The following is a 23,058-nucleotide window of genomic DNA, read 5'->3' on the forward strand; positions in this document are numbered from 1 at the left end:
TCTATCTTGTCAAATTTAAAAAAAATTATCTTTCCTTATTACATTAACAACATATCAACATATACAAGCGTTTTCAAAGACTTTAAACAATAATATATGCTCAATTTGATACAAAAACAAATTATTTGTGAGATTATATTATAAATAATACTTGCTCCACCCTTTTAAACAATAAACAGTCCGTCGTGTGAGGGCGCTTGACAGTTCAATTCAAGATGGCGGCCCCCATGACACATCCACATCGATCATTCTGGAAAAGTTGGAACATCTGTTTTCTAGTTTGTTCGATTTTATTTGCTGTAATAACACATTTGCATGGTAAGAACAAGATTTATGTTTTTAACTAGCTTATGAGTTACTACGTATACTTTATTTCAGATCATGGACGAAAGAATTTGCCACAAAATGAACTTTTGAAAATGAAATTTAAATTTAATATTCTTTCAATCGATCATTTATAAAAAAATCTTTCATTGATTGACACTGCCTGACAGTGACAGCGATGTTCTTGTACAGCTGACTGCCGACTTTTGAAACTGAAAAACATAAACATCCACGCTCTGTTGTATAGTTAAGCAGTGTTAAGTCAGTATACAGTGTTTTCGTGGGGGGAGGGGGGGGGGGGGGGGGGGTTATGGCCCTTGTGTTCCTAACTTGTTGAGATTCTCAGAAATTATTCTTTTAATTGTCTAACCTTACAAGTTTTATCTTTTGTATGCAGGTCATTCAGTGAACGAAAACCTCTTTTTCAGTGTCCTTCTTCCTGAAGATATTGCTTTTCTTTACAAGACAAGACCAGCTAAAGACTTCGGGGCAGTTTTTGTAAGTCTTTCAACTCTTTTCTTTACCAAACAAATCAACCACCGAACAGTATTGCATGTTTAAGATCGCTGCAATACAATCCAAATTCTAAAATTGTAAACACGCCCTCTCAAAAGCAAGGCTCTACTCTAGTGTATTGTAGTAGATCTTTGGAACGTTAAAGGCTGTGGACACTATTGGTAACTCAAAATAATTATTGGCATAAAACCTTTCTTGATCACTAGTAATAGGGCGAGGTTGATAATATAAAGCATTGTGAGAAATAATAATAGAAAGGTATGTTCTGATTGTAGTTTGTGAATGGATGCTGTTGAATACCACAAACTGTATAAACAAATAAAACAAGAATTACCACAAACCAAATAACTAACTAACATCTTATTCTGTTATTTGTTTTGAATTGTTTCCTATACAGACGCATAACTTCGAGAGAGTTTACCTCGTTCCTACTGATCCTGAAGATGGGTGCGGAGAACTAACAAACAGCCTTTCTATTGTTGGTGCATTTGCACTGGTTAAAAGAGGGTAAGTTGGAGATACCTAACACCACATCCAATTATCCAGCAAATTACTGCCTTAATACTGGATTGTTAGGGTCTCAAACTACACGGTCTGACCTGGTCTTGGCCTTGGTGCCCCTTCAAAAGTTACCCATTTAGGTCCTTTTTATACTGGGCCCCGGGGAATAATGGCCAAACCCTTTCACACTTGGTTTGCTTTACTCCTAGTCTAACCCAGCAAACGAGCTCGCCCCGGGGTTCAGCTACCCCATGGAACAGGGCCTCTGTGAAAGTGTGCCTGGGTATTAACTGTGAGGGAAAACACTCTTGGGGTCTTCCCAGGGCTGTGTTCTATGTGAATAAGTGACGCATTGTGAAAAGGGCTAAGACTTTAAGACTTTCCAATGGAAGTGTTTTTTGCAAACTGAAAGTGTCCTCGTCCGTTTAAAAGAAGTACTTAATTACCAGTCTGTAATCTTGTGTTTGACCTTTCAATGACCTCTTAATGACCTCTGACCTTCAGGAGTTGCTCCTTCATGTCTAAAGCCATCACAGCAGAGAGAGCTGGGGCTGTAGCGGTGGTCATCCACGACGACAACGAGAAAAACGACTGGAGTTTTATTGATATGATAAACGATAACACAGATAGAAGTACTTCAATTCATGCTTGGGAGAGATGGGTAAGTTGTAACAGTACACCCCTGGCAATACCAAAAACAAATGGTACCATTCCAATCTTTTTGTTAAAACTAGGGGGTCATTTGGTCAGTGAACTTCACACCTCTGAATTTCCTACTTTATTAGCGGCTAAGTGACTTGGTAGTGACCACTTAGTTTACAGTGTTTTTAATATTGAGCTCCATTTGGTTTCCTTTGATGACTTACAACTATATTTTGAATGCAATGCTCATAACCACTTGGCCATGACACCCAAATGCTTCCGTAATTGGGTGGTTCACATCCTTGACTATACAATCAAGTTGATTAACACACTGTTCCTTATACATCCTCCTGTCTATTTTCTTGTAGCCAAATCATCAAGCAGTCACTACTTCAGAACGGAATGGCCGGAGCGGTAATATCATTCCCCGTCAACATCACTGGCATTCCCCTTGGTCTTCTCAAGAGGTCCCCATGGTCCCTCTGGTAGCTTCCAGATTTCAGCTTTACTCAATTCTCAAACTCCAAGGAAATATATTAGACGAACAAATGCAATGTTTAATTTTCTGCACCTTGAATTCTCAAACTCCAAGGAAATATATTAGACGAACAAATGCAATGTTTAATTTTCTGCACCTTGAATTCTCAAACTCCAAGGAAATATATTAGACGAACAAATGCAATGTTTAATTTTCTGCACCTTGAACACCCAGCAGGGTGGATACGTACGCATTACAATTCTTATTGTTATTAATTAGTTCTATGAGGGGAAAGACAGATCATTGATAATGAAATTGTCAACTTTAAATTGCTAATAATCCACAAGAGAAACTGACTGGGTAAATTATTGCTTTTTTGAAATATCATGCGAATACATAGCTATGCTCTGATATTCTGGGATCCTTCCTCAATTAAAAAAAAAAATACAACCGGAAAACACATTCATTCTCAGCTACTTGGGGAGTAAACAACCTCTAAAGGCTTTTTCAAACGCAATATCAACCTCTACCCTTGCATGTACTCATTTATATTCCTGGGTAATGAGAAGAATTATAATAAAGTATCCAACTCAAGGACATGAGTGTCATGGTTGGGATTCGAACCCACACTCCTAACCACAAGAAATGTGAGTCCAGGGCAGTAGAATGCTTGGTCATGGCGCGCTATAAGGGCATTGTCACACGAGGCAACCAACTGCAGGCATCTTGGAGGCAACCAACTGCAGTGCATGCTACAGGACTACTTTGGTAGCACATGAGTCTTTTTAAAAACATTGTCTTCGCTTCACAAAATAATTTTTTTACATTCAAATGGGAATGCCCTTTTTTCTTGGAGATTGCCTGGAACTGGGGTGGATTTCACAAAGAGTTAGGACTGGTCTTATCTCGAGTTAGGACCAGTTACTCGTTCTAACTTAGGACTATCCATGCAATGTGTACATCTCCTAGGACTAGTCAGTCCTAAGTTAGGACTAGTCCTAAGCTAGGACTAGTCCTAACTCTTTGTGAAATCGACCCCTGGTTGCTCGTAAATAGCCTTCACACATGGCCCTTAGTGTTGGAATCTGATTATGGAGGTTTTTATTAGACTTTACACTGGCATACAAATATAAATATACAAATCGATACTTAAAGAAACAAAGAAGCGAAATAGCTAAAAAATACCAAGCCAGTGAGTGGCGAGGAGGAACAGGTGACCAGCACCTCTACAAAGCCGTTTGACCCCATGCCATGGGACAAATCTTAAGAGAAGGGGGGGGGGGGGCGCTCAACCCTGTGTTTCTGCCATGTATGGCTGCATACTGCGCCCATCACCTTGTAAACCCTTACACATGGGTGTAGTAATGGTCTTAAATTTATGAAACTTCCTTTTAAAAGTAAAAACGATTCCTTTTGCTTTTTCTATAGTTTGATTCATTCTCTGAAATTTAGGGGTTCGGTTTTTGTCTTCCATAACTTTGTAACTACAAACTTTGTCTTCCGTTTTAACATAGTTGTATTATGCAGAATATGTTTTCTTGTTAACAATGAGTTTATTTAAAGGAAAACTCCTGTAATTTTCACCATAAAGTTTATGAAAATTTTTAGAAACTCTACACTATTTTCTATAACGGTTGTTTCCAAAGATTTTGTACCGAATAATTTAATTATTCCACTCGACATTTAAGCACCTGTATCATTGAAATATGCCCAGGGCAGCTGCAAAAAACTCAAACAAATTACACAAATGAGCTTTAGAAAGCAAAAAGTTTATTATCAATTTGAACTTGTTTGGTTTAAATATTCTTAATGAAGTATTAAAAATGTACAATTATTACTGCCAAAAATGTTAATACTCGAAGGCAATAAATGTCTACTCCATATCAAATTCATGGTTCTGCTTGAAGTTTGTCAGGTGTTTGTATGTGTGCTTTGGTTTGATGTAATACACCAGCCGTCGATTTCACCAAACTCTTCCTATTGAGACTAAGGATTACTCTCTTAGGACTTAGGGCGAGTCCCAACCCTGCACTGTAGCATGCAGACCTTAAGATTAATCCTAAGTTAGGACGAGTTACTCGTCCTAACTCGAGATGGGATCAATCCTAGCGTTTCGTGAAATCGGCTGCAGTGGTTTTAAAACGTGGGCTAACTCGACAACCAAAGGCAAAGCATGGACTAACTTGTGCAACCAAACGATCATGCCAAACCTTGGCAATGAGAGAGGTACTGTAGTTTCCTGTTTTCTACAAGTTTGTGCTTTGAAAAACTAGAAGAAGGTTGGAATGATTCGAAGTTTAAAGGGAAGGTACTGTATACAATTGATAATCATTCTTACAATTAATGGCTTTGTTAGAGGCCTACGTACATCAGCTTCCTAAAGTGTCAACCATTTTCTGTTAGTTTTGTTTGTATACATTTAATGATGAAAGTAAAAACACCGTTGCCGCACAAAGTTGTGTGCTTTCAGATGCTTGATTTCCAAACCTCAAATTCTAAATCTGAGGTCTCGAAATCAAATTCGTGGAAAATTGCTTCTTTCTCGAAAAGTACGTCACTTCGGAGGGAGATGTTTCTCACAATGTTTTATACTATCAACCTCTCCCCATTACTCCTTACAAAGTAAGGTTTTATGTTAAAGGCAGTGGACACTATTGGTAATTACTAAAAATAATTATTATCATAAAACCTTAACTGGTAACTAGTAATAGGGAGAGTTGATAGTATAAAACCTTGTGAGAAACGGCTCTCTCTGAAGTGATGTAGTTTTCGAGAAAGAAGTAATTTTCCACGAATTTGATTTCGAGACCTCAAGTTTAGAACTTGAAGTGTCGAAATCAAGCATCTGAAAGTACACAACTTCATGTGACAAGGGTTTTTTTTTCTTTCATAGTTATCTCGCAACTCCGACGACCAATCGAGCTAAAATTTTCACAGGTTTGTTATTTTATGTACATGTTGAGATACACCAAGTGAGAAGACTGGATTTTGACAATTACCAATAGCGTCCACTGCCTTTAATAATTGTTTTGAGTAATTAGCAATAAGCGGCTATGAAATTAGGCCCTGGTCAAACGCAGCCCATCCAGTTTTGAAGTTGTCTGGATGTGGACTCAAGTACATCAATAATCTCTTTAATAGACAATTCAATAATGCATTAATGGGCGAATGAGAGTGATAAAATCTGTCAGTACATCCATTGTATAGGGCTAGAGTCTGGCTGATAACATTCGACACCAATACTGTTCAAGTGTCACAATGTTTGTCAAAACACACACCCATTATTAATCAAACAAACCAATAGCTCTCAGATTAAATAATGTTTTCAGAAAAGAAAAAGAAAAAAACCCTTAAGTCAACATTGTCCAGTATGGTTTTCAACCGACCCGTTTTATTTCATTTGAGAGTTGGGGCGGGCAGGCACTCTTGTGCACACAGATATTGACATTCATTGTTTACACTCTCAAAAGGTTCCTTGTCAAAACATGATTTATCAAACAAAATGATGATTGCGAAGCGGTTTAAAACAAACAACTTTGTTAATTGTCACCATATGAACACACAACTCTGTCAAGCATATTATAGTTGCCATGCAAGTAAAAATTTCAAAGTCCTGTGCAAACAGTAACATGACTAATTTGACAATTAAATACAATTGATGCAACATACAAATAAATTGGGCAGTGCAACCCAATTAGACGTGGCCATTAGAAAATCTTTCACTTGAGGTTTTACAGCAACCGAAACGCCAACATTTTTCCCCTTTTGAAATTGAGTGAGGCAAAATGAGCAGTTTGTTTATTGGACGATAGCTGTTGGACGAAAAACCGTGCTTATCACTTCTGATCATCGTTGCGCGTTTTTTCGTAAGTCATTGCGTCACACACGAGCGTATCTGATGCATGCCAAAAGTTTTCGCCACTCGATCCCCGCTCTAAAGAAGGCATACGGTTGTGTGTAATTCGCAGCATGCTTACCATCTTTAACCTAAGCTTTCGGATAAGAAATAACACACAACCTTTTGTCAGGGTCATTACCAAGGTATGATTCAGCCTATCGCTCGTGCACACTTGTTCCTATTCAGTGAAACAACAGGAATTCCGAGGGAAACCAGATATTTTGAATGCGGTGTCCGTGTCACCTTGAAGACCGACCTTTAGTCATTTCAGTCTCGGGCTATCGGTGTGTTTTGTACCGGTAACTCCGTGGCGTTTAAGCTTGGATGATTACTGGATGCTTCGGTTACACATTTCATAAAACAAACTACTGAATAGTTTTGGCTTTCACTGCATTGAGGTCAAAGGGAAGACACAACTGAAATGTTTTTTTTTTTGCCCCCCCCCCCCCACCAAAAAGAAGTCCATAGTCAAACCATCAAACTCCCGAAGTGTTCTGGCCGGCTAGTTTCGTATTCACAATTTAGTAGATATTAGTCAAACTGAGAAACTCAAATCAAATCTTCAAAACAGTTTTTGGGCCAGTCTGACCCTGAAATGATTCAGACACTTTGAGACACGGAATCCGGGTTAATTCTAAATCAGGAGTTTTCAGAGTACGGGTGTCGGAACAAGCAGTCACCGTTTCGAGTACATTGTTCGACATGTCGAGACAATTCTCAAATCGTGAATTCTTTTTTAGAACCGCTTCAGTTTGCAAAAAAGCGATTTTACCCAGATGGTTTTATCACACGCGTATCCTTTATCTGTGGTTTGATCAAAATAAACAATGCCTTAATAAGACCTAAATTATACTTAAAGCGTACATCTGGTATATTGTTAGTATTGTTAGAAGCTCCTGAAGACAGCAGAGTATACTGTTCGAAACGTCGAGACTACACCGGCTCTTTTCAGAGCCAACACTCACACTAAAGAGACTTTACACATGGTTGTACCCGCAAGTTAACTACGAACTGTTTCTTCCTTACATGTGTTGTGTTGTCATTAGCTTTCTAGAAATACTCAGTCGGGATTAAAACGTCGTGCCAATTTTCGGCACAGGTCTGAATAACATGAACTCACATCCTCCATTACGGTGACGACTTAGTCCGTAGGTATCTACAATGTTTCAAGTCCTCCCACTCCTCGGGTGTTAAGATGCGGCTACTCTCCTGAAGCTGATGCCCGCGTTTGCTGTAATTCCTCGGCAGTAGTTTCAAGGGCACGTTGTTGTGGACCGGTGGTAGGGACAACGGAGGTAGTCTCAGCGTATCCTTGGCTTTCTCCTCCTCGCTGATGGCATCCGTGGGTTTACTTGGGCTTGTTAGGCTCTGCTGCCGTACTCTAGGGGAGGGTTCCAAGGCGTAGACACGGCTCACACGGCGTCTCCGGTCCTCTGGTCGCCAGATGATCGACTTAGCATCCGAGTCTGACTGCTGGTCGCTGACCACCGTCTCGGCACTCGCACGTTCGAGGAAGTCCTTTATCCGCTGCTGGGTGTTCTCCATGTATTCCAGCTCATCGCCCGGTGCGTGGGCCCCGACCTGTATATTGTAGATCTGTCTGAGACGGGATAAGTCCAGCTGCTCCGTCGCGCCGACGGTCATGCTACGCCTCCGGACCGTTAGCGAGTCACGCCGCGGGTCGATCGGCTTGTTTGACGGCGGGACGACATTGACCGTGATGCCATCACCTCGTGGTTGTTGATAATCACGAAACGAAGGTCTTCGTGGGCTCACCGTGTCTCTTCCACGTCCATTTTGCTGCACAGTAATATCACAGTTTTCTCTTGGACTTAAATCTGTCTTACATGAGGTGAAACTCCCCGTGCGTCTCCTACCACTGCGAGACAGGTTGGACGTCTGGCTAGCAAGTTCAGGTACATTGTCCAGTAGCATACCACCACCTCTCTTATCTTCTTTATTAGATCTCCGTTTGGTGTTTCCCCCACTGCGGACAGTATCCTTTTTGTTGTTTGGTTCATAAATTTCACAACGGCTGATGTTCAGATCCATGCTGACTGCTTCAGCAAAAGCCTCATCCGTTGGCCTTTCGCGCACCGCGGACAGCACTCTGGTGTTAGCAGTGACTTCGCTCCGGTCATCGGGCCGACGCGCCCCATCGCTCCGGTCATCGTGTCTACGTACCCCATCAGACATCCCGGGTTTCTCGCAATCGCTAGCGGTGGCAAACGTCGCCGATCGCTTAAGAAGCTCTGCTCTCCTCTTGAGAAATCGTCGACGGGTCGTACCGAGTGAGACAGCGACGGCTCTCAGCTCTCGCTGTATAGCAACGGCACGTTTCCGATACTGTTCCTGTTCAGCCGTGTTTTGCACCAGCATACCCCTCGATGACAAGGAGGTGCGCCGTGAAAACATCGCTACTCCCCGTACTGTACCTTGACACTATGTTCAATCAACTTCAACTCCCTCCCGTGGTGTGTTCAATTAATACAGCGACGAACCGCCCCACGGGCTGGCCTTTTTTTATTCAGTTGAACACTCAACCTTTACAGTCATCAACGATCATAAAGTTGATAAAAAAACAACTCTGCAGGTACAAACAGTAGTTTAATAATATGCGTATGTTTCACCCAGCATATTGCGTATGTCACGGAGTGATTAAGTACCATGCGCCGCCCGCTGGGCAAAGTTTAGTTGTGGTTTGTTTTTCAAGTGGAATGCTGCTGCAATCACCTGGCATTTTTGTTTGGAATGTTTTATTAGTGCTACAGGTAGAGTCTGTTTACCAACCTGTGAATTGCTGTTATAAAGTGCTTTATTGGGTAGCCTTAAAAAAAAGAGTAACATCATATAAACATAACCATTAGTTTATAACGCATTCTTATAAGCAATCGGAGGGAAGCAATCAGCATTTAAACACCCCGACCTTGTGTTTAAGAATACCATTTTGACCAATTCCCCACCGACACGAATAGAGAGTTCCACCATTTAACTTGACCTCTGTTAAGCGATAAGTGATGTTTAGGCGAAGTGCTTGAACTTCAGTTTATAACTAATAATGTGTTGTTTGTAAAAGTACTTCAAGCTCATCATGGCGTCATCTATTGCACGTGCAAGGCCGAGTCCATAGTTTCACAAAAATGTATGGTTCTATAGTCTAGATAGAACATCACCCCCGTTTTACTTATTATTATTACGTTTTGACTGTATGGTGAAGTTTTTGAGTCATGCTATAATCACTGAGCAAGGACCAGCTCTATGCTATAATTTAACAACAGATTGTTTGGTGTGTTTTACCAACTTAGGCCTGCATATTATATAAGCATGTATTTTGTGCATTCGTTTTCGATCTCATTTTGGGGAAGGGTCTGGAAAGACGGAAGGGGGGGGGGGGGTCCGCCTTTACACATTCACGCTGGTTATGATACTGCAGGTGTGTCATAATAGTGTAGCATTCGGGGAATGAACACTCATCTACTTCAGCATGCCTGTGGCGACGGCCCACATATTTAATTTGGAGGTTAATTAATACAATTTGCAAGTTTGAAACACAATCGGTTTGCGGTCGTATGTATTGGGAATATATACTCTTCGAAACGGGACTTTTGTTTGTCTTAAAGGCACTGGACACTATTGGTAATTGTCAAAGACTAGCCTTCACAGTTGGTGTATCACAACATATGCATAAAATAACAAACCTGTGAAAATATGAGCTCAATCGGTCATCGAAGTTGCGAGAAAATAATGAAAGAAAAAACACCCTTGTCACACAAAGTTGTGTGCGTTTAGATGGTTGATTTCGAGACCTCAAGTTCTAAATCTGAGGTCTCGAAGTCAAATTCATGGAAAATTACTTCTTTCTCGAAAACTACTCCACTTCAGAGGGAGCCGTTTCTCACAATGTTTTATACCACCAACCTCTCCCCATTACGCGTCACCAAGAACTTTTTTATGCTGATAATTATTTTGAGTAATTACCAATAGTGTCCACTGCCTTTAATCAAGCGTGGTTTACAAACCGGGGTTGTGTCCTAATCACGAGTCCAGTGATTAGAAGTATTTCAGGTTTGGACACAGAATCGGACAGAAAGTAGTTCCAATCGGATTGAAAGCTCCCTGACTAAAACGTACAGGTCAGAAGCAATCCCCCAATGATAAATATGACCGGTGTCAAAAGTCCAGAGAAAAATACAGTTGAAAATCACCGTTTGTTGGAATCGGTAACCAACGGAAAAAAACACTACGTGTACATAGTTACAGGACAACGAAATAGGGCACAAACAGGACAGCGGGGACTAGTGTACATGACATGCTCTAGGATGAAATTCAACAACCACAGGGACGCAATATTTGGACCCTGTTTCCAACAATCCCTACAAGCCACGACCTTCAAATCTCAGTGTTGTACATACATAAGTTGTGTCATGACAACATTATTTATGAATGAGGCCTTTAGCCTTTATAGCGTTATATATTCCCCAGCGTTTGGTTCAGTGTAGTGGTCCTCAGATACGCGAATGGATGTACCACAACTGTGACGCCTAAGAATGCACTCTTGTTGTGTTCCTGAATTTCTCGTTTTTAAAATAAAAACAACAGCAACACAAAAACCCCAAAACAACAACAACAACAAAAGCACTACAACAACAGTGACCAGTTTCAACATTCCCTTATTACAGTGTTGGTTTAAGTTGTACTTTCGTATAGATGATAATTCACCAACATGTGCATGGACCATTACTGACTGACGAATGTATCCCCTCCTCTACAGAAAAAGCTGGATCTGCAAATATGTTTACAAATTTAATTAGTTTAAGATAAACTGAAGAGGTTGTGCCCTTTGACTGTTATTTTGTTGATAGCATTGTAATCTAACCATGTTTTCATAGCTTCAAGTACTTCCACGTACAGTTTGCAAACCTACTATAAAGTTTGAACCCACTGACAAGTTGAAGTGTGCATTCAAAACTTGCTTTGAATTACTCAAAAACTGAGATTTTATTTTTGAGATCTCGTTTCGCAAAAAAGATTTCGCAGCCAACAATACAAATTGCCCAGTCTGTCATTGAACCATCTGAATTTGCCCGTAACCTCGGTTGTTATTATGGATTCATCATTGTGCATGAGTAGACATTGTGATAATGTTTGCAAAGGAGCTCTCATGGCGATTAGGAAAATATCACAAATTCGCCGCTACCTGGAAGAAGCAACTACTCTTCGTCTTGTTCATGCCTTCGTCACTACTAGACTTGATTCCTGCAATTCACTTCTGTATGGACTCCCCGATAAAGATCTTGCTAAAATTCAACGTGTACAGAACACTGCTGCTCGCCTTGTTTCTTGTCTGCCTCGTTCTCACCATATTACACCTGTACTAATGCAATTGCATTGGCTCCCAGTTAAGTTTCGAACAGTTTACAAAATTCTTCTGTTAACTTTCAAGGCTCAAACATGTCAATCTCCTGCTTATTTATCTGAACTTGTTCATCATTATTCCCCTACTCGGACTTTACGTTCATCTCAACAGTCATTGCTTTCTGCTACTAGAGCTTCTTCCATTTTTTATGGCCACAGATCTTTTTCTTACGCCGCACCGTTTCTTTGGAATAGTCTTCCTGTGCAAATTCGCCAAGCTAATACTTTACAATGTTTTAAATCCTTGTTGAAAATTCGTTTGTTTAAAGCTTTTTTTTTTAATTTGCCTATTTGTATCTTGTATCTTTCTCTAATTGTTTATTTTATTGTTTCTTTAATGCGCTTAGAGGCTTTTGCATTAGGCGCTTTACAAATGTCTTATTATTATTATTATTAATAAAGTAACCCGGTCACACCAACTTTTGTGTTAATCATAAAACAGTTTGGATTTTTATAAGAGGGGTTCGAAGGGGGCGTTCATGGCTGTGCAGAGACGGCTGTTTACTGAACGTCATTTAAAAAAAACTAAAAAAAAACTTCGTTGACCATTTGAGTTCAAATTTTAACAGGTTTGTTATTTTGTGCGTATGTTGAGATACACCAAATGAGAAGACTGACAATTTGACAATTACCAAATGTGTCCAGTGTCTTAAATTTCATAGCAGTATAACTCTAACTCTTTGCTTGTGTCTTCGCTTCGCTGACATTTCCAGCAACTTGAGCAATTTTCGCAAATTTCACGTACATCTATTATTTTCCTGATTGGTTTGACGCGAACTCAAGGCCAAGAGCTGAACGATTGAGAGTGCATTGTCAGTGACCTAACGCTTAACTTTCTATCAGAAATAGCATGCAGTTTTATACTTGTGCCATGACAATTTAACTGCGACCAGAATATACCACAGGGAAGATACATAGAAACTTCATTTTGACGAGAAATATAGACTATAGCCACAAATGCTTTAGTTACATTTTGAAAAGCAAAGAATTGCTTTTCTTGTCATACCAAAAAAACCAACGGACCAACGGGGAAAGAATCACTTCGTTCCCTCTAAAAAAAAATAAGTTCGTTCCCTCAAGATACACTGCAGTCAGTTCGTACTAACACAGTTGACCTCGCGTACACATTACACTGCAAAAACTGGGGTGTTCAAAGTTACATTATACTAATACACAGAGATAATCAAACACCATAGGGTGTTAAAATAACACCAGTGTAACTGTGCTGCAGGAAAGAAGTGTTATAACACCTTATGGCGTTTTTAAAACTCTGTTTTCGGTATCTGTATGTAAAATCACAGGGTGTCAATTTTAACATCCCAGTTTTTGCAGTGTACAACTACTCTCTAAAAGGAAAGGGACGAAAAGTGCAAAAACACAACAGAAAGTTCAAGTTTCTCTCAAATTCTGGTCAATGACACTCTGATTGCAAACTTTTAACAAAATTATGGATGTCTCCTCTTTAAAAGAAACGCACTGTTTATTTGAATTGCACTTTATGTGAATCAGCGAGTTCCGATCAAAGACTCAAATCCCATGTAGTAACCCACGTCACTGTTCAACACAAACCAATATTGCTCGCTAAACTTAATCAAAGTGCATTCTGCGATCCGTGGTTTGTTGTCTGATCGGAAGATAATTGCCATTAAATCTCCAAGATTATCGCGTAATGTCATTTGCTGTTTTCCCCATACTCTGTTCAACCATGGCGACGAAACTATATATTGTACACAACTATTCGCTAAAGGATCCCGTAATTTGTTGTTTTCAGTCAGCATCATCAGTCTTGAGACAAATGTGCGCATGAGCAGATTTATTCTCAACGATTCTGTATAGGAAGTGGATGTAATTTTAAGAAGCAATTTAAAATGCAACCTTGCATAAGATGACTTGACAGCGTCATGAGGTGATCGAAAGTCAGACACTTGACTTGGAAGAGTTATACGTATGCAGTAACCAAACACACAGGTGTATAAGAAGACGAATATTTACAGAAGAGTTGATATGTGAAGAAAGCTGAAAATCATCACTTAGAAAGTGAATGACTTTGTCAATAGCAGTGTCCTGTAGTGATGGGAAGTCGGACTCTTGACTTGCAACAGACATTTTTGCAGAAACTAAACACACAGGCGTGTGTATAAACAAAGCCGTCTGTTCTTAGAGGAAGACGGAGTTTGGTGGAAGAGTTGATTTGTGAGGAAAGCTGAATATCATCTCTAAAGCAGTGAATGACTTTGACGATCGCAGTGTCCTGTAGTGATGAGAAGTCAGACTCTTGACTTGCAACAGACATTTTTGCAGAAAACAAACACACAGGTGTGTGTATAAACACAGCTGTCTGTTCTTAGAGGAAGACGGAGTTTGGTGGACGAGTTGATTTGTGAGGAAAGCTGAATATCATCTCTAAAGCAGTGAATGACTTTGACGATCGCAGTGTCCTGTAGTGATGGGAAGTCGGACTCTTGACTTGCAACAGACATTTTTGCAGAAACTAAACACACAGGTGTGTGTATAAACACAGCTGTCTGTTCTTAGAGGAAGACGGAGTTTGGTGGACGAGTTGATTTGTGAGGAAAGCTGAATATCATCTCTAAAGCAGTGAATGACTTTGACGATCGCAGTGTCCTGTAGTGATGGGAAGTCAGACTCTTGACTTGCAACAGACATTTTTGCAGAAACTAAACACACAGGCGTGTGTATAAACAAAGCCGTCTGTTCTTAGAGGAAGACGGAGTTTGGTGGAAGAGTTGATTTGTGAGGAAAGCTGAATATCATCTCTAAAGCAGTGAAGGTCTTTGCCAATAGCCAGCAATGATGTTGGTACTCTTATTTGTTTTGAGGAACCTAGCCAGTCTCAGTGCTGGTGAAATACCGGCTACTGCTATGTCGAGTTTCTCCCGCTCTGGCGATGTGATTCTAGGTGGACTTTACCCAATTCATAGCTGGGTTAGCGGGTTGCCGTGCAGCGGCATGCTAAGCAGGTCGTCTTTAGAGCGCACCGCTTTGCAGATGTACGCGATAGAGCAAATAAACGCACGGCAAGATCTACTGCCAAATGTCACCATCGGGTTTGATATTCGTGATAGCTGTTTCTCCGAGACCGTGGCAATGTGGTCAGCTCTCGCACTTGCTAGCACCGCGGAGCTACCCCAAGATGACGTAGAGTTCAAACGGATCACCTCACCACAGCGCGGTAAACTCCTCTGCATCATCGGTGGGACGTCAAGTTTCACTACCATACCGGCCTCGCTAGCGGCTAGTCTGTATCGCATCCCGATGATCTCCGGCTATGCCACTAGCAATGAACTCAGCGTCAAGTCTCGATTCCCGTACTTTGCCCGCACTGTCCCAGCCGACAGTCTCCAAGCTACTGCCATCGTGGACATCCTTCTGCACTTTGGCTGGAAATACATCGGGATGTACTTTCAGCTCAACAGCTATGGGATCCACGGTGCCCAAGCTGTGCTTGACCTAGTGACAAAGCATGATATATGTGTGGCGTTTTCTGTGCCGGTCCGACCGGAGGCACCCGAGTCTGAAATGGAAGAGGCCGTACTGAATCTGGAGACATTTCCAAGTGCCAGGGTGGTGGTTTTGATTACGTACACCACGGTGGCGGGCAGAATCCTTGACTTAAACGCGAAGCGAGAAGGAAGCCCCAACAACATCGTTTTCGTCGGCAGTGACGGGACGGGTAGCTGGGCAAGGAATAACTTAAACTCGTTATTACGCGGTTCCGTTTTTGTCAATCTTAACTACCAGGAGATCCCTGGCTTTCCGGAGTATTACAGCAATACACAGCTCCAGGAGGACCCATTCAACCCCTGGTTCCAGGAATACAAAGATGAGTGGATGCAGTCTAAGGGTTGCTCTAATATCAGTAACTGTACGATACCGATTGATAATAACGACAGCACTATGGTTGATGCTATCTACGCATTTGCCTATGCTCTACACGACTTGCTCCAAGACCGCTGCAACAACAGCATCAGCTGCCGTGAGTTGACTCCGTTCATATCTGGACACGAGTTGATCCCGTACATACATAACTTAAGTTTCCAGGGTCTCAACAACCACATCACCTTCGATTCAAACGGCAACCCAGGTGGGAATTACCAGGTCTTCGGTCACCGTGGAGAGCACGGGCTCGTCCAGATCGGGTCTTGGGTCAGTTCCACTGAGGCTCCTCTGCGAATCAATTCCTCGGCAGTTGAGTTGGCCTGGGGGTCGCAGAGCCCACCTGTCTCGCTCTGTCGTGAAGTATGCCAGCCTGGGTACGTTGAGGTACCCCTGCCGCAGAAGTGTTGCTACGGGTGCCGGCAGTGTCCTAGTAACGCCCGCGTCATGGGTTCCGAGTGTGAACCCTGCCCGAAGGACAGATGGCCTGATGTCAGCTTCAAGGAGTGTCTCATAATCGTCCCCACTCCTCCAAACTGGAACGATCCTGTGGTAATCTTCATCCTCATCATGTCGTGCTTTGGGTTGATCCTTTCTGGACTAGCAGCGTCTGGTCTAATCTACCATCGCAACAACTCTCTCATCAAAGCAGCCAGTCGAGAGCTGAGCAGCATTAACATCCTGGGCCTCACCCTAGCCTTCCTTGCTCCGTTCCCGCTCCTAGTACCACCGACGGATGTTTCATGTATAACATCAGAGATGATTGTCTCTCTGTGCATCACACTGACCTACGCACCCACACTTCTGAAGGTAAACCGAATCTTCAGGATCTTTGAGGCGGCAAAGAAGTCTAAAAAATGTCCCCGCTTCATCGGTTCACGATCGCAGGTCGTCATCGTGCTTATTGCACTGGTTGTGGTGGTAAGTCTTCCCTTTTAATGTTAATCTTATAGTTTTTTAAAATCCTAAACCATGTGTGTATTAAAGCACTGTGTACTTAGTACTTTTCCGAGTTCGATGATAGCAAACATTTACAAGCAAATGACTCGGGTGGGATTCGAACCAATGATTTCATTATTAAACGTAAAAACAAAAGAAAGCAAGCAAGTTCGCAAACAAGCAATCAAGTAGGAGAAAGCAGAGCAAGCAAAAGCAAGCAAGCATTTGTTTATTTATTTGATTTACTAAATTATTTGGAAGCAAGCACGTGAAGAAAAAACCTCATAACTAATACTACTTAAACAAATTTAAAAATATGCTGCAGTAAAAAAAACAACAACACATATGTATATATAAACATATAAAAAGTGGACGGGATATTATTATTGCCCAACCACTGGGAACTACGTGCGCGCAAAAAGGGATACAAAATTAAACTGCTGCCCATAATTAATTGTGTAATGTGAGACAAATAAAATGCTTATGAAGACATGAAAGCATGTATTGTTATTCTAGAGAAATAAGCATTTCTTCTCCCAGAAATGATGCTGTCAATTCAACGTTTATTAAATAGTAGAAAGGGGGACTAGGAATGCTGTGATTTCGCGTTCCTAGCACAAGCTTATTACAACATAATGTCCATGAAACGACATGGTGCGTTTTGTATGTTTCTTTTCTTAAATTAAGTCTCCGACAAGCTCAAATCAAATTGATTGCCTCTGTAATTCACTTTACTCCGGTCAAGGATTCATTTGAATAAGGGGTATTTTCTATCTTTCAGTTATTTTTATATTCTCATTATGTAAAAGTTGCTTTTACCGTGGTTGGACAACTTTTTGTTCTTTAGACAAGAACAAAAGGTTATGCTTTTTTACGAAAAAGGAAACAAAATTGTTTTCTTTTGATAACATTGTGTGCAGTTTTTAAGGTGCTTCTCACACCAGCAATTACAATAAATGCGAAGAGCTATGTAAGATTATACGACACATCACATAGCATTTCATGTAACTATAGATGCTTGGCTGTGAAACAATATTTAGCCAACCATGCCAGAAAACACCGGGCCAACCTCTTCTCTTGGCGAAAAAATGTAGCAACACACGGGACCGATGGCCCTTATTCCCAATGTGTGGGTTCAAATCCCGGTCGTGACACTTGTGTCCTTGAGCAAGATACTTTACTATAATTGCTTCTCTTCACCCAGGGGTATAAATGGGTACCTGCGAGGTTGATATTGTTGAATGAAAAAGCCTTCGGAGCGCCACGGCAGCTCAGGGCTGTATACTCCCCATAGGGAGCTGAGAAAGATTATTAAGGGATGTTATTGGCCCAATGGCCAGGGGACTAATGTAAAGCGCATTGATACGGTTTATTGTGAAATGCACTATATAAGAAGTTGTTATTATTATTTTTTTGTTAAGACGGTTACCCACACTCTATTGGTCAGAAACACCTGAGCTTGAGTCCAGTAAAATTTACCGCATCGCCACGACACGTCAAGTTTAGCAAACTTAACCGACCGTTATTCCTTGTCTGTGGCCGCCAATAACAATTATCGCACGCGGGGGCAAGCTTTCAGATTTTTCATTTAAAAGTTTTCTGAAATAAAAGATTTTTGTTTACCTTTTGTAGGTCTTCATGTCCATCATTGGTACCCTGATCCATCCCTCCAGACCAGCCAAGCTGTTTTTCTCTCCTCCAACCAATTACGTTGAAGCTTACTGCGCGTTCGGCTACGGCTTCCTTGTATCCTCAACCTACAACCTCGTTCTCATCCTGGCATGTTGCTACTACGCATTCAAGGCCCGCCGGGTACCAAGTAACTTCAACGAGTCTAAATTCATCGCTATTAGTGTCTACTCCACGCTGGTATTCGGCATGGCGGCAGTGCCAGTCTACATCACCGCTATGTATACACTGCAGAAGGTGGCCACGTTCTGTATCGCCATCTTGCTGAATTCGTTCTTGACGCTGTGCTGTGTCTACATGCCCAAACTGCACGCCATCATACTCGAGAAGGATGTTGAGCTTTGTGAGTGGAGAGTCAATACAATAACTATGGCTGAACCTTCTACTGTTGCTTCGAAGCCAAGTCCTGATATGCGTAGGGTTATCAATGTCAGACCTGCTTCAGTTGTTATCTAAATAAAAAACACCAAATAATAACAACATTAAGTACGGGAGTTTTTTTTTCTATTTTTTTCCAAAATCTTTTAACAGGATACAAACATCAGCACAACGGTTTTTTTACATAAAGGTTCTGTGTTGTAAAAATGTAAAAAATGAGACTAGTGCCCATCTCCCAAGTAAGCCAAAGGGTTTTACACATAGCAAAACCAGCACAGACTGTCAGCTGTCAGCAAGATATCTGGAAGATTATAAAGAACATTTATACAAAGAACAATACAAAGAACTATACAAAGAACATTTTGGCTCAAAAAATCAGATCTATGCACGTTGTATATTACACAATTATAATATATTCTTTGTAAATATTAACGAGCACTCTATGTGATTTGGTTAATCGCATTGTTTATTGAGCTGGTACTGTTTAACTGAACTTAAGATGCACAAACGATCGTTATATCTATTTACACTTGTTTCTAAATACTTTATTAAGCTCATATAGGGAGTACCTGTAAAGAGGTGTATTCGAATTCAGGGAATAAAAAGGGGCGTCGAAGTCCTCAACTGACCGTATAAAACCAGCAGGGTTGTGGTCGTGCGATAAAGGAACGACATTTCGCCTGATGATGCCCTCTTTTCGCTTAATTTCCTTCAGCCAATTATTACCGTATGAGACATGACACACACTGTGGTAGATACTATACGGTACGAAGGACAATTCTGTGATCACGTCCTTAAACACAAACCCTTTTGGCTGAACATACGGCAAGAACTCCAAGTAGTCTGTCCCCTACTAGCACAATAAAATGCCACAGTTTCGAAGTCAACATTCCAGTGACAAAAAAGTGAACAGTTTATTTTAACGAACCACTAAACCTTGAAATCTTTGAGTTGCAGCTTTAAAGTTGGGACCTTTTATTCGGCACGAGACTTGGGGTCTGATTCTGTCGCTGTTGAGTTATGTGCTACGATAGTGCGGAGCGCCCTCTTGTGTTAATCACTTGTATTTTAATCGTCTTCAAGTACGCTTGGTGTTGTAGAATACCAGATGTGTTTCACGTTAGACTGTATTGTATAATGATTGCACTCAAAAACTTCGGTGTCGACATTGTGCCGAATCCGGGCACTGTGGGGTCTGACATATTGCTCAGCCAGTGTGAACCCAAATCTTTGTCAAAATGAATTTTTTTCTTCATCAAAATGACTAAGAATGCACGATAAGGTCCCACTTGATAACCACTTTCCAAGTCAGCCTGACCTAACATTTGGACCCAGAAACTGGGTCAGTTGACCCGGGAGTTTACGCATGTCGTGAACTATAGCTGAATTCCTTTTTCTTTTTTTAACTCGACCCCGGACAAAACTTGGTTATGTTACTCAGAAATGAACGGGTTTGCCCATCCATATCGGGAACAATATTGGTCAACAATTTTAAGGCTTTAACAGTGGCTACGGCTTCGTGCGGCTGCGTCTTCGACTCGTGCTTAACAAGTATTGCATTGCGGCCCTTCATTGATGCAGGCAGGCACAACTGTTGCTTGGCAGCCTGTCGCTGCGGCGTCGACTGTGGCAACGTATTCGACTCATGCTAAAACAATGATTGCATTTCGAACCTTGCTGCAGGAAAGATTGAAGCTAACTTTGCATTGGGTGCGTTCGTTTAGCTTCCCTGGGTCGACCCCAGTCTGCCCCGGTACGTTCGAATAGCTTTGACGGGGCTCACCCAGGTCAGCCCCCAGTGCCCTGCTTGTGGAGTGGGTCATTTGGGGGTGACCTGAGGTGCATGCCGTTACCACGAGAGGGCTAGTGGGATCTTTCGATTAGCTCTTGTCAGGGGCTCACCCGAGTGAGCAATCCGGGGTCGACCCAGGGAAGCTAAACGAACGCACCCATTATACATTGACTCTATAACCCGGATCATTGTTTGTACGCGCCCTCTTTCGAGGATTTGGCGAAGTAAGTTTTGCCATACTGTAAGATTTGATGTTTTTCGTCAATTTTTAGCTGTCAACAATTCGGTTCTGTACAAAGGAAGCTCCTCTGGCTTTTAATAATTTGTAAACAGGTGTTGCCACAGGTGACATAGTCTATGTTTACACAACTGTGGTACCGTTATAATAGTGGGTTTTCTTACAGCGTAAACAGTGCTATTTGCTCTGTGCCAGAACTTAGTAAAAACATGTTAAAGGAACACGTTGCATTGGATCGGTCGAGTTGGTCTTTGAAAAGCGTATGTATTCGTTTGTTATAGAATGCATATGATTAGAAAGATATTTTAAAAGTAGAATATAATGATCCACACAAGTATCATTAGAAATTGCGTGGTTTTCCTTTTACCTCGTCGACAAACACGGTCGGCTATTATGGGAGTCAAATTTTGGACTCCCATAAATGACCGACCGTGCACTGAAAACATCACTTAGTCAATTGTCTAAAAAAAAAATAGTCATTTACATGGTTTAATTTGACTAATCTTTAATTGGTCACTCAATCAAAAGATTAGTCAATACACACTGAAATGACAAATTATAGTTTGTCTTTGAAAATGGTTTAAAATGACTAAATGATCTGGAGATTGGTAATACACGAAATTAAATTAGTCATCCAAGAAAATTAATTAGTCATGCAGCACAACTATTTAGTCTTTCAATTAGTCTGACAATACCAATAATTAGTCTTTTACACACTTCTGTTATAATTAGTCACTGTAAATTTATTGCAAATCCAACACAACTCCAACTGAAGCAACTTTGTTAACCATCAGTTCCTTTGAGAACAATCTGCTGAATAACTACTGAATCTCAATTTTTTTTTAACATTATTAAACAAACTTCAATAGATTTTTTTCCCAACTTGCAAAGTTAAAAAGTTGTTTTAACAACCCATTAGTCCCACCTACGGTACACACCGTGATGACAGGACTTTAATAAAGCGGTATTTAAGGTTAAATTTATCGACAGTGAAACAATTATGAAAGTAAACAAGTATCACAAGTCTCTAACTTTACGTGAAAATCTGTAATTTTGTATGCCCTTTCAGTGCAAAATCTTGAACAAAACTTCAATCACTGCCAACAATAACTTTGAGAGGTACATTCCATAGAGGAATTTGTTTGTTAAAAAGTTTAATTTAACACAGTTTAGACGCAATATTATGGAAATTTAGTATACAGAACCATATTGGAATTACATGCTTATTGCACACGTTTTGGGGGTGCTAACAGATTTTGCACTGAAAGCGTATCAGATAAAGTTGAAACTTACACAGTTTAATAATGTAAGATTGGCCATGATGATGTCTTTCTTTCACAAGTGGACTTTGACTACTGACAGATAATTGTACTGTTTTATATATGGTTAAAGGGTGTGTACAACATTGGTAAGAATGAAAATATAAATGCTCACAGATTTGCACAAAACTTACATGGTACAAAGATGGTCATGGTAGAAAACTTCCATTGAAATAGTTTTGCTTGAAATGGCATAGTTTTTAGGAAATGAGTAAAAGAATAGTTTTTATAGTAGGGTCATATCTTTGGATTCCGTGACCATTTTTTTGCTACCTTTTTTTCTCGATGGATTTGACTTCAGGAACCATCTAAAAGGAAAATAAGCCCCTATGAACCTCTGAAATGTGATAGGAACTTTTGTTTTATTATGCAATATTCAAAATGGCCTCCGACGGCATCTTGAAAAACATAAATTGTAATAGCTCTGGCCCCAGATGACCTAGACGGACAAATGAGATGTCCTTTTCCACTATTTCTGGCATGCCAAATACACTGGAATTGTAATTGTAAAGTTTTGGGACCATCTTGACCTCTAAATCCAAGATGGCCGCCATCTCCAACTTGAAAAACATAGCATGTAATAGCTTGGCACCATATGACCTAGACGGGAAAAAGAGATGTCCTTTTCCACTATTTCTGGCATGCGAAATACACTGGAAAGGCGAATGTAAGGTTTGGGGACTATCGTGACCTCTAAATCCAAGATGGCCGCCATCGCCATCTTGAAAATTATACTAGCTATATGGAACCAGATAGGGAAAAAGAGGTGTATATTCCCACTATTTCTGCCATTACAAAATCCACTGGAATGGTAATTGTAGAGTTAGGGATCATTGTGGTCACAAAATCCAAGATGGCCGCCTCCGCCATCTTGAAAATTATGAAATGTGACAGCTCTGGCACCAGATAAACTGAGAGAACAATTAGGGTTTCATTTTTAACATATGAACAATCAATTATGGTTTTTGTTTTGTTTATAGGGACCATCCAACCTCTTTTAATTTAAATTGACTAAATGCAAGATGGATTTAT

The 23,058-nt window shown here is 40.7% G+C and overlaps 3 protein-coding genes across 3 annotated transcripts in view; 2 read left to right on the forward strand and 1 right to left on the reverse strand.

Moving 5' to 3' along the window:
* LOC117294348 (erythroid differentiation-related factor 1-like) overlaps positions 1-18,356 on the reverse strand; it is a 41,161-nt gene extending 22,805 nt beyond the window's left edge. The window contains exon 1 of the mRNA XM_033776716.1: positions 18,234-18,356. The gene's annotated coding sequence lies outside the window, so the exon portion shown is untranslated. The remainder of the gene's footprint in view (positions 1-18,233) is intronic.
* Positions 225-3,228, forward strand: LOC117294349 (protease-associated domain-containing protein 1-like). Its single transcript, XM_033776717.1, is given in 6 exon segments — positions 225-318; positions 722-822; positions 1,238-1,347; positions 1,846-1,984; positions 1,986-2,002; positions 2,352-3,228. Coding segments are annotated over 6 exon segments (579 nt in total). The 5' UTR covers positions 225-227; the 3' UTR covers positions 2,473-3,228.
* LOC117294327 (metabotropic glutamate receptor-like) lies at positions 14,589-18,755 on the forward strand. Its single transcript, XM_033776687.1, has 2 exons — positions 14,589-16,592; positions 18,243-18,755. The coding sequence occupies exons 1-2, from the start codon at positions 14,589-14,591 to the stop codon at positions 18,753-18,755; spliced, it is 2,517 nt and encodes an 838-aa protein (XP_033632578.1).
* The last annotated feature ends 4,303 nt before the right edge of the window (positions 18,756-23,058 follow it).

The sequence above is a fragment of the Asterias rubens genome, chromosome 9, assembly GCF_902459465.1.
Source record: "Asterias rubens chromosome 9, eAstRub1.3, whole genome shotgun sequence".
Lineage (NCBI taxonomy): Eukaryota > Metazoa > Echinodermata > Asteroidea > Forcipulatida > Asteriidae > Asterias > Asterias rubens.